Here is a 10539-nt window from a genome sequence, read left to right as displayed (position 1 = left end):
AGACCTGGCCCCCAGCGACTATTACTTGTTCTCTAACCTGAAGAGATGGCTCACCGGTAAGCGTTTTTACTCAAATGAGGAGCTCATAGCTGAAACTGAGGCATATTTTTGGAGACGATCGAGTACTTTTCGGACGGTATCAAAAAGTTAGAAAATCGTTGGACTCGCTGTATCGACCTAAAAGGAGAGTATGTTGAAAAATAAAACCGACTTTGGCCAAAAAAACGTTTCCGTGTTTCCTTCTTCAGGGACAGGGTTCAGCGGCTCAAAATCCATATTGATAGCCTAGTCACTTGTTTCGTGCAGGTAAATTTTTTGTATGCTCTCTGTGAACAGAAAATTCCTAAGCTTTTCCCTACTTTTCGCATCTAGGGAGAAAATGATGGAAGCTCGAAAAAGTTAGGGATCAAATTTATATTGAGAGCGCAAAACTGCAGAGGAAATAGCATTTGTCTTATTTTTTGCTTTATAAGTGAGTTTAACATGCTCAAGACACATAAGAATATGACAGCAGTACGTATATTCTTCTGTATAATGGTATTGTCAAACTAATGTCCAGAATAGCCCCAGTTTTCCCCTATTTTCTGCTTCTAGGGGAAAACTGAGACGTGTAAGACAAATTCTGAGGACTGATTTGTATTCAGCAGCTCAAAACCCATAAGGGTAACCTAATGACTTGTCTCGTGCAGACAAATTTTTTGTATGGCCTGTGTGACGAGAAAATCCCTAGGCTTTTCCCTAATTTTTTAATCTAGGGGATAACTGAGACGTGTAAGACAAACTCTGAAGCCATATTCGGATTTAGCGGCTCAAATCCCATAAGGGTAGCCTAGTCACTTGTCTCGTGCAGACAACTTTTTTTTGTGGGCCTGTGTAATATTTAGAGCCTCTGTTAAAGCTTTGAACACGTAAATTTCAAAATTGAAGCTATGATGTCGGGAGCAGCAGTGATTATGAGTCCTATTGGCAATAATGGCATTCGTTGCAATTAGGACTCATAATCACCACTGCTCCCGACATGATAGCTCCAATTTTGAAATTTACTTGTTCAAAGCTCTAACAGAAGCCCTAAGTATTATTATTCTGACCTAAGAATTGGGAAATATATTGTATAAATATGGAGGACCAATTGAAAGAAGTTTTATCTCAAAAGCATCCCCTTAAGCATATCAAATTGTGCACTGAAGTTCAGCTCATTTTTTACTGATAATGTTAATGCAAGTGAGTTGGTCGCTTTTTTAAAACAGGGACATGAACCTGCTCCAGTACAAATCGCCTGATCTATTTCCGACGCTCTTTTCAGGAAAATTGTACAACTCATCCAATTTCATAGCATAGCCGTTGACAATATGTCTAAAATAGATACAACCTTCTTTGTGCACTATAAAATTGTGAACATTTTTTCACATGACCATGTACGACCTAAAATCAACAGTTCTCAAGTTATTTTGAAAAAGATGTTATTACTTAACACTTTCCAGCATGACGGTCCTTCGCCGCGTACATATGGTTGGGGACTTCTTACTATATCTCTATAAAGCTATTCTCAACGCATCTGTGAAAAAATGCTACTTTTGCGAATTTTTTTCTTTAAGTGAAATTTATTCCCCGTAGAATGGACTAATTGGAAAAGTTTCATAGCGAAGAGTCATCACAAAGACATTCTTAGTTGACTTCGTGAAGAAATTAGGACTATTCGTTTAAAAATATCCGAACTTTGAGTTTGTTTATAAAAATTGTTTAAATAATTCATAATTACTGTTAATTTGGAAAGTTTATATCGAAGAGTTATCACAAAAAGTTTAAGAATTTATGAATTTACTCTGTGACTTGGCATCACCCAAGCTACTTTTTAATATAGTATATAATTATTTGACTATATAAAAGTCGAAAAATGATGAAAAAGTAAATCAGTGAAATCAGGTTTTTATAATCACTTATGTGTTTATTGAGCAAGACAACTCAATTTCATAAAGGGTTTCATAGAGCAGGGTTGAAAAGCATTGTTTTTCATTTTCTTTAATCTATGAATGAACATTAGAACTAGAGCATATCCCCGTGCTCATGACAGGCTGCTAAGTTGCAAAAGCATGCCGCCGGTATACTTGACTAATAGAGCTTTAAAAATATTTATAAATTTTTTAACATAAATATTACGTAACTACATGCGAAATAAAGTAACTTTAACGGAACAATTAAAATTAGATATATGTATACATTTCGACCTTTGTCACTAACGACTGAACTCAACTGATAAAGAGTCGTAGCGAATTATGGCTAGGGTCCGGCTAATAGGAGCTAAATGGCTAGGCTAATAGGAACCTCATGAAAGACCCGATACGTAGCTTGATTATCTGCTGGGATATTATAGTACCCAGCATTATCAGTCTAAGGTTAAATTCAGTATCCCCAAATAACTTGTTTATATGAATATCACTTTTTTCAGAAAATGCGAGCACGGAGAACCGAATATGGAGACATGTACTGCTGTGGCTTGCAAATATAGCGTTATTAGCTGGTGGATTGAGTCGATTGCTGTTGTTTGGAGATCCGATATTGCCTGCTGATAACAAATTAATCTTTGAACTTAGAAGACGGAGACGACAAGCTGAATTTAGCATATCCAAGCAGTACTACGAACATGCCTGTCGTGATTTATACAAGTGTTTGCAATGTTTTGGGCGTTCTTTACCTTCCTCTCGCATAGAAATTTATCTCGCAACTTTATGGCATGGAATAAGACAGATATTAAACCAAGTTTGGCCTTTTAAATGGATTTTAATTGCCGGGAAATGGTTTACTGCAAAATCGGAACGTAAATTAATTGAAATTTCGTCCATGGAATTAGCTGTTATTTATCAACATATACTTTGCTTAAGATGTTCTGAAGGTTCAACTAAGAACATTTTATTCCTTGCTCTTTCTGCGGTCAATTATGCTGAAAATGCAGGACAAGTTTTTTCAAAGACAATGCTAGCAGAAGTGTATATCAATGCTGCATTATGCTTCAAACAGTCGATTTTTCCATTTGTTCATAAATACTATTTAGGGAAGGCATGCAGTTTACTTTCATCTTGTCCTATTCATGAAAAGCTGAAATGGATTACAACAGATGATGGTTTCCGATTTTTAGCAGCACAGACTTGGAATTACGGTCAGATAGACGATAGTGAATTTACTTCGCAAAGTAATACATCTGAACCAATTAAGTATGCTGCCCGTGCTTACCGAGAATATCTCATTGAACAAGGCTTGCGACTTTTGACTGGTACTACCGGTGATTCGCATGCATCAGCTGTAGTGGAAATCGCAAAAAACATCATGAGTTCTGCTAGTATTAATGGCAGCTTATCAGACGATGGAGAAATGAAATTTGCTCGTAAGTATTTTTACCACCAAGTACTTTACACTTTTTGCCTCACCTAAACGTTTTTCTTATATGTGCCTACAGAAGTATTAAACAGACTAGTAAAATAAATATGTGTTTACGTGATAAGTGAACAACTCAAACTCATCACTAAGCCATGCGTAGTTTCAACAGTGATCCGGATAATTTGATAGAGAAGAATATTGTTCAAACCTAGCTCCATTTGTTAATCCTTTTTTTATTGAGTTTTCTCCACGATACAGCATTTTTTTTAAACGGCTCGTTAAGGAAGATGCAAAATTACACATTACCCAGTTGATGGTGATCTGAGCGAAGTAAAATACGCCTTCTGGGATATGAACGGATGGGTTGGCGTCCCACGTCAGAGAACTGAAAGGGTGCTAGGTAAATTTTGGAGATCTAAGAACAAATGATAGCGAAAAAAAGATTAGTAAGTTTATGCTTAGAAAAGTGCTTATTTATTACAAATACTTAGTTTGGGTAATACATGATTCAAATGTACACCTGGTGTAGAGGAGATAGCCAAATTATAATCGACTCCGTTGTTGAGAATGAAAGATTAAGAGAGCTAGTAAAAAATGCAAGGGTCATAAGGGTCCTGAATGCAATACTGTTCATTACCTTCTGATCTCAAAAATAAATTTAGGTCACTGATAAAGAAGAAAGAGAGTAAAAAAATAAAACAAACGCAAACCAAGATTAAGAGCCTACAGAAAACGGAAGTGCGAAGAGATTTTCAAAGTAGGATAAATGAACTTATGAATGAGACAACTTGGAAGGCGCTAATAAGAAATAAAGATATAGATGGTGCATGGGCTATGATCCAGAATGTCGTTCTAAGGAGTGTGATTAAAGTATGTGGTGCTGCGGTTGTAAGAAAAATATCTGGTGATGCGTGATAGAATGAGGAAATCCAAGCAGCCACGCAAGAAAAAAAAGCGTTTTACAGAAAGTAGATCATCATAGGCCTTAGTGGTGAGGAGACAAATAAACTTAAAACAAGATATTTTGTGGGCTCAAAAAACGTTTGCACAGGATGGAGTCCCTGTTCTGGAAGTACAGGGACATTTTACACAGATTTCACGGATTGCAAAGATTTAATAAAGACGGAACATTTCATTTCAAACTGGAATGATATCTTTATTGTTTTTATTCTTTCGCAGAAATTTATTTTAAACTTAAACTATATATTCAGTGTTTTAAATTCTTCAGTAGAATTGCAAAAAAAGCTAAACAATATATTTTAATTAATGGTATCTAACATTTTATCTTAAACAAAAACGATTAGCTTTATTTTTTAAAAATTCTTTTGAAGAAATAAACAAAAGTAAAGAAAAAATATTTATTTTAATGAAAAATATCGAACATTTTCTCTTAAAATGAATCTATATCTTTATTTTGAAACAATCTTTCGTAGGAATATAAAAAATGAAATAAAAAGGGAAAGGAAGTAGAAGTGCAGATGTTGTCAGCGTCAGAAATAGCAAAGGTGAAATATGATACAGACGAAATAATAGATGTTTTGAGAGATTAGGGATATAATCAAGAACTTAAGGATTATCGTATCAACATACAAAGAAAAGGGAGACACAAGAAACGGCAATAATTACAGAGGTACCAGTTTATTGAGTACCGTAAGTCATATATATTAAAAAATAATTATCATTCGTAGGATAATAAAAGTAACAGAAGAAAAGATATGGGTAGTCGAAAGCGGATTTATGTCGGGAAGATAATGCACGGATCAAATATTTTTTGTCTAATGCGGGTCACAGAAAAAAATTTAAGAGTAAGAAAAAAGTCTTCGCATTTGTTAACCTGGAAAAAGTGTTTGACACGGTGATTAGAAGCAAACTTGGGAAGTCCTGATAGACTACGGATTCAATGGACGGCTTCTACAAAGAAGCATTATGTCCTCATGGCTGCTGATTATATTTATGGACAAGTGTCTAAGAATGACCCTCTTCGACAAAGAAGTTGTAAATCTAGAGATGGTGAGGGCATGTGTGTTAGCTTTCGCAGATGATAATGTTCTTATCGCACGCTCAATTAAGAATTCGCAAAGAATGTTAAGCATGAAGAATATGTGCCTCAAAATTAACGTAATTATAACCAAAATTATGGTGTTTGAGGAGAAGGATGAGGAAACAGTTTGCAACATTGTGCTAAATGATAAGAGAATAGGACGAGTTGATAAGTATGTATACCTTGGTAGCTTATTTATTAGTGACGGAAAGATAGATGGGGAGTTAGATATGCGTATTAACGAGGGTAAGAAGGTTATCGTTTCCGGTTGATAGATCGACCTGTGGTTTAGTGATTTGTTATAGGTCTGCTAGGACTATAATTTGACCAAATTTGTAGAATTTAGCGCAATTTCTTGGTGTATAATGCCCGCAACATCATTATGTCTGTGCGCATATTCTCTCTGTACCATTATACAATAACCATCAATAATGTGCTCGATGGATTTGTTGGTATCTCCACATCATCGGCATCTCTCAAACATGTTTTGATGTAACACGTGCTTGCGATAATTTCTAGTGCTGAAAACCTGGTCCTCAATCGCAATGACGAATCATTTCATTTGTAGAAACAGTAAGCCCTTTTTCAGCTAAATGCTGAATACTGCACTGTCCACTTCAGGTTAATTCAGATATTTATATGACACGCCTTTAGCGATTGCCTTGATATCATTTTTGTTCTCGTTCTCTATCTGTGCGGCCCCCAATTCTCCTCTGATTAAATGTACTTTTGTCCACTTATCTAGTTCGAACATTTTAAGGATATCTTCGGAAACTATATATTCTTCTCCAATATAGTTGGTGTCAATGTCTCGATGTTCTGAAGGTGGGTGATTCTTGCAACATGTTGTATCAGCCTTCTGGCTAAGTTTCCTTTCTTTTACTGAGCTAATTAACCCAATTTGTTGTTACTTTGCTGACATCTATATCCAACCTGATTTTCCATAGTGGATATCGTTCTCTTCTTGGGGTAACGACTGCATTTGTAGCCCCTTTTTCGGCGCAATGTTCTAACGGATGCCGCACCAGGACTGTTTCGGATTAGAGTCGAACATAACGATGATCCCGCAAGTGGTTAGGTGAACACAAAAAAACACAGATTTAAAAGTTAAACATAACTAACTTTAATTTCCCTTCACTACACGGAGTTATACACGTATTGGAGTATTAGGATCTCGCGCATAGTGCGAAGAAAATCATCGAATTAAGCGCCCGTTCGCCCTTCTGCAAATTTTTTAAGAATGGGGCCGGGAAATCTGCACGTACACCCAGAATTTATATGGCGATATGGAAATTCGGAACATCCGCCCGATTCCTTTCAAGATGAAATAAAATTTTACTTCAACTACGGTCATTAAAGATGACCGCCCGATTTGATATATTCATAGGTGTAATGATAGAAAATCGGTCTCTCTAACTCGGTAGTAGCTGTTCGGACCGTAACGGCATGAACTAGGCTACCCTCTCCCGGATGTAACCCGGTAACTCCGCATAAGGCTATTTGGTAGGTGGATCGTCTCATCAGATTCTCTCCTATCTGAACAGACTGTTGACGCTGACGTCACTTAGTAAGTGTTTGAAGCGAATGAAAGTTCCAATAACTCTTTTGATATGATGCTTGGTAAATTTGTGGGCGGACTCCCACAATCCACCAAAATGTGGAGCTGATGGAGGAACGAAGAGCCAATTGGTTTGGCCCATGGTCAGAGCATCACCGATGTCCTGCGAAGTGCGTGACGCCTCTGCGAAAAGTGCACTCAGCTTAGCATCGGCTCCGACGAAATTTCTTCCCTGGTCACTGGTGAAAGTGGAACAAATGCCTCGTCGTGAGGTGAAGGAGCGATAGGCGACTAGAAAAGACAGAAGTATAATCAGACACTGTCTCCAGATGTACTGCACGAGTAGACGTGCAAACAAAAACCGCAATGTAGCCTTTATACGATCTTTGCTCACGTATAGGGGCTGCCCGTATTCTTACTGGAACAGCAACATTCACGCCATTGTGAAGAAAAGCCCGAGTGCGCTGCATGCGATTAGAAGGGAGATTTCATACGAGCTGCATGGCAGTGGCGGCACATTGACGAATATATACGATACATCGCAAAATGCGAGACTTAACAACCTGACGACCACAAAGAATCCAAAATTGATGTCTCAAGGTGGCTAGTGTGAGCTGGGTACCCCATGAAGCGTACGCTGGTGGCAACTGTCAACGATCAGATCTGTTAGCGGAGACGTCGATGGCAAGATATATGGATGCCTCTCATCAGGATTCAAAACGGAATGTTTTAGACGGCCACCAACTCTCAGCAGCTGCTGAGCATCTAGGAAAGGGTTAAGCTTCATGAGTAAGTCACATTTAGGCGACTTATCGATTTTTTTATTTAAAACATTGGAAATAGTAGAAGAGAAATGGGCTTGCTGAAAGCTTCGAACCCAATACAATAGAGCGCAGTCGAGATCAGCTGCTTCCATATTTCATCCCCCCCCCCCCCACACACTTCTTGAGTAGTCGACGTTCCAACTTGAGAAAGAGTAATTTAGTTCACTGATAGGTCCCTTAAGGGGCAGGCGAACAATGTAGCATCCATTAGAGTCACGAAGATGCTTTATCTGACATTGTTATTCACAAAACTGATCTGCGGCAGTCAGTAATGCAGATGCAGGTAGAGCTACCTCTTCTTATTCCCGAAAAACGTTGAAGTTTAATAGATAAGGCTTCGTCGATTGTACATGACATGCTGATAACTGGTTTGGTTTGAACCGTTTGACCTTGATCCTCATCGATTATCACATTTTTCGTTGAGACAGTAGGTCCTCCTGTAAGAATCCAGCCCATCATTGTACATGGCCGTATGATGAGAGCATAGATTTCAGCTCCAAGTAGGGGATGAATAGCTGAGTTCGCACTAGGTTTCGGATCAGCAAGATCAAGCTCATTTGATTCGGACCAAGGTTGAGGGACGATTCGAGGTGACGATGTGTAATTGCTGAGTCGAGGAATACCAAGAGCCTTTGTATCTAGAGTGACGTGAGAAGGCACCGCGATAAGATGAGAAGATTGACTCTAACCTTTTATAATTTGGACTTAAAAGTTGCAACGCCGGAGATGTGGAGAGATACGAACCGGAAAGGTAATCGAATACGCTGTGTGAGAATTTTTGACATAAAAGTGCCCTCTGAATATGGATTTATCATACAATGTGCCTGTGCATAGCGTCCTTTTTTGTTCTTAACAACTACAAGTGCTGTTGCGAGAAGCCTTGGACCAAAGACACTAGAGGTTACATGAGAATTTACTAGTTATCATGCTGGGTTTCTATCGTTCCTTGAATTGTTGAGCGTGGAACTTCCTAGAGGAGAAATCGGTTTAGAATCAGTTCTTGGTGATAAGAGCGACAATCTCCAACTTTATGTGATACAAAACAGTTATCACATAAGCCTCTCGAACGGCTAAATTCCTAAACCTGAGCACGAGATTTAACCGTAAATCCTTCCCAGAACGCCAAGTAATGGTGCAGCTGACGTTAGGTGAAGATTTTCTGCAGTCTTTTTTGAAGCATTATATGCTTTCACGGAAGAATTCGATTTGTGATATTTTGAAGAACTTTTGGAAGATAATGACATTGTTGTGGTTTGTGGACTAGCTGAATGGCCCATGGACTCAAGTTCCTTGATTTGAGTCGCGAGAAACGTCTTGAGCTGATCAAACGTCTGTGGTTCCACTTAGCCTCCGATAGATGTTTCCCAGTCCCGGCGGGAATGCTGATCAAGTCGTTGAACAGTAATGTAGGTCAACCAATCATCCCATGTTTCGACGGGGCGTTTAAGTGCAGTCAAGGCAACGATGGCTTCTATTGTTCCATGTAAAAGCTTCTTCAGCTTAGCGGCAGATTCCGTTAATACCGTCTGTAAAGAACATAAAGCGGCAATCTAAGAACTTACCAACAAGCAAGTGTTTTGATATGTTTCCGTTAGTAAATCCTATGCTCGAGTGAAGTTCTCGGCAGTAGTGGGAATGTTGCTGAGGAGATGAGCAGGTTCTCCGGATAAGCTTGTTTTTAAATAATACAATCCTGCAACATTTTTTGTTTTTGGGTTTACCACAACAATTGCATGAAATAAATCACGGTAATTTAGCCAATCCAAATAATTGTCCGAAAATTTTGGAACTTCGATCTTCGGATGGTCAGGGCTATGGGCGTGATAATTATAGCCCTAATTTTAGAGGCAAAATTTACTATTTTGACAAATTCAATGGGATTTTCTACCATATCGTCTTCTATTTCACATTTGTAATGCTCTGTAGCTTCTCCTCCTTATAATTGGTTTAAAAAGTCACTCATACAACCAATCACTTTGTCCGTATCCCAAACAATTTTAGTCTCGCTGTTCTTAATTACAAATGACTCTGTACTACTCCTTCCTCTATAAATCTTTTTGACCCATTTCGGAGATATATGAAATCATTTTCTAGTATAATTCTCTCGACAAACGAGGTGTGTTCAAAAAATAAGGTGACTTTATGGTTTTCTCAAGAAATATTCATTTATTCCACAATATTTATGTTGTCCCCTTCAAAGTAATCCCCCTCAGATATAATATACTTGTGCCAACGCTTTTCCCAATCATCGAATCACTTCTGATAATCATTTTTGTGGCATAGCCTTGAGTTCTTTCAGCGATGCAGTTTTTATCTCCTCAATCGTTGAAAATCGATGTCCTTTGATGGGTCTCTTCAGTTTTGGGAAAAGAAAAAAGTCACTGGGGGCCAAATCCGGTGAATATGGAGGCTGAGGCATGACTGTGGTGCTGTTTTTGGTAAGAAAATCTTTCACAAGCAACGATGAATGAGCAGGTGCCTTATCGTGATGCAAAAGCCACGAATTGTTTTTCCAAAGTTTCGGACGTTTTTTGCGTATCGCCTCTTGCAAACGGCGCATAACTTGAAGATAATACTCCTTATTGACCGTACGACCTTGTGGTAAGAATTCCTAATGCACTACGCCACGGTAATCAAAGAAAACGGTGAGCAAAACCTTCACATTTGACCGAACTTGACGTGCTTTTTTCGGTCTTGGAGACTCAGGATGCTTCCACTGAGACGATTGGGCTTTAGTTTCGACG

The 10539-nt window shown here is 38.3% G+C and overlaps 1 protein-coding gene across 4 annotated transcripts in view; it reads left to right on the top strand.

Annotated features, from left to right (window-relative positions):
- The window catches only part of LOC117173473 (sterol regulatory element-binding protein 2), a 168757-nt gene that overhangs the window by 106666 nt on the left and 51552 nt on the right, over nucleotides 1-10539 (top strand). For 3 of the 4 annotated variants that reach the window (XM_033362073.1, XM_033362075.1, XM_033362074.1), the window contains exon 5: nucleotides 2447-3379. The exons of the other annotated variant lie outside the window; for it this stretch is intronic. In XM_033362073.1, the coding sequence (XP_033217964.1) occupies nucleotides 2447-3379 (933 nt within the window). The remainder of the gene's footprint in view (nucleotides 1-2446; nucleotides 3380-10539) is intronic. 4 annotated transcript variants of the gene reach the window in all.

The sequence above is a fragment of the Belonocnema kinseyi genome, chromosome 5 (genome assembly GCF_010883055.1).
Source record: "Belonocnema kinseyi isolate 2016_QV_RU_SX_M_011 chromosome 5, B_treatae_v1, whole genome shotgun sequence".
NCBI lineage: Eukaryota > Metazoa > Arthropoda > Insecta > Hymenoptera > Cynipidae > Belonocnema > Belonocnema kinseyi.
Note: the sequence above shows the minus strand (reverse complement) of the source record. Positions and strands in the feature narration are given on the sequence as shown.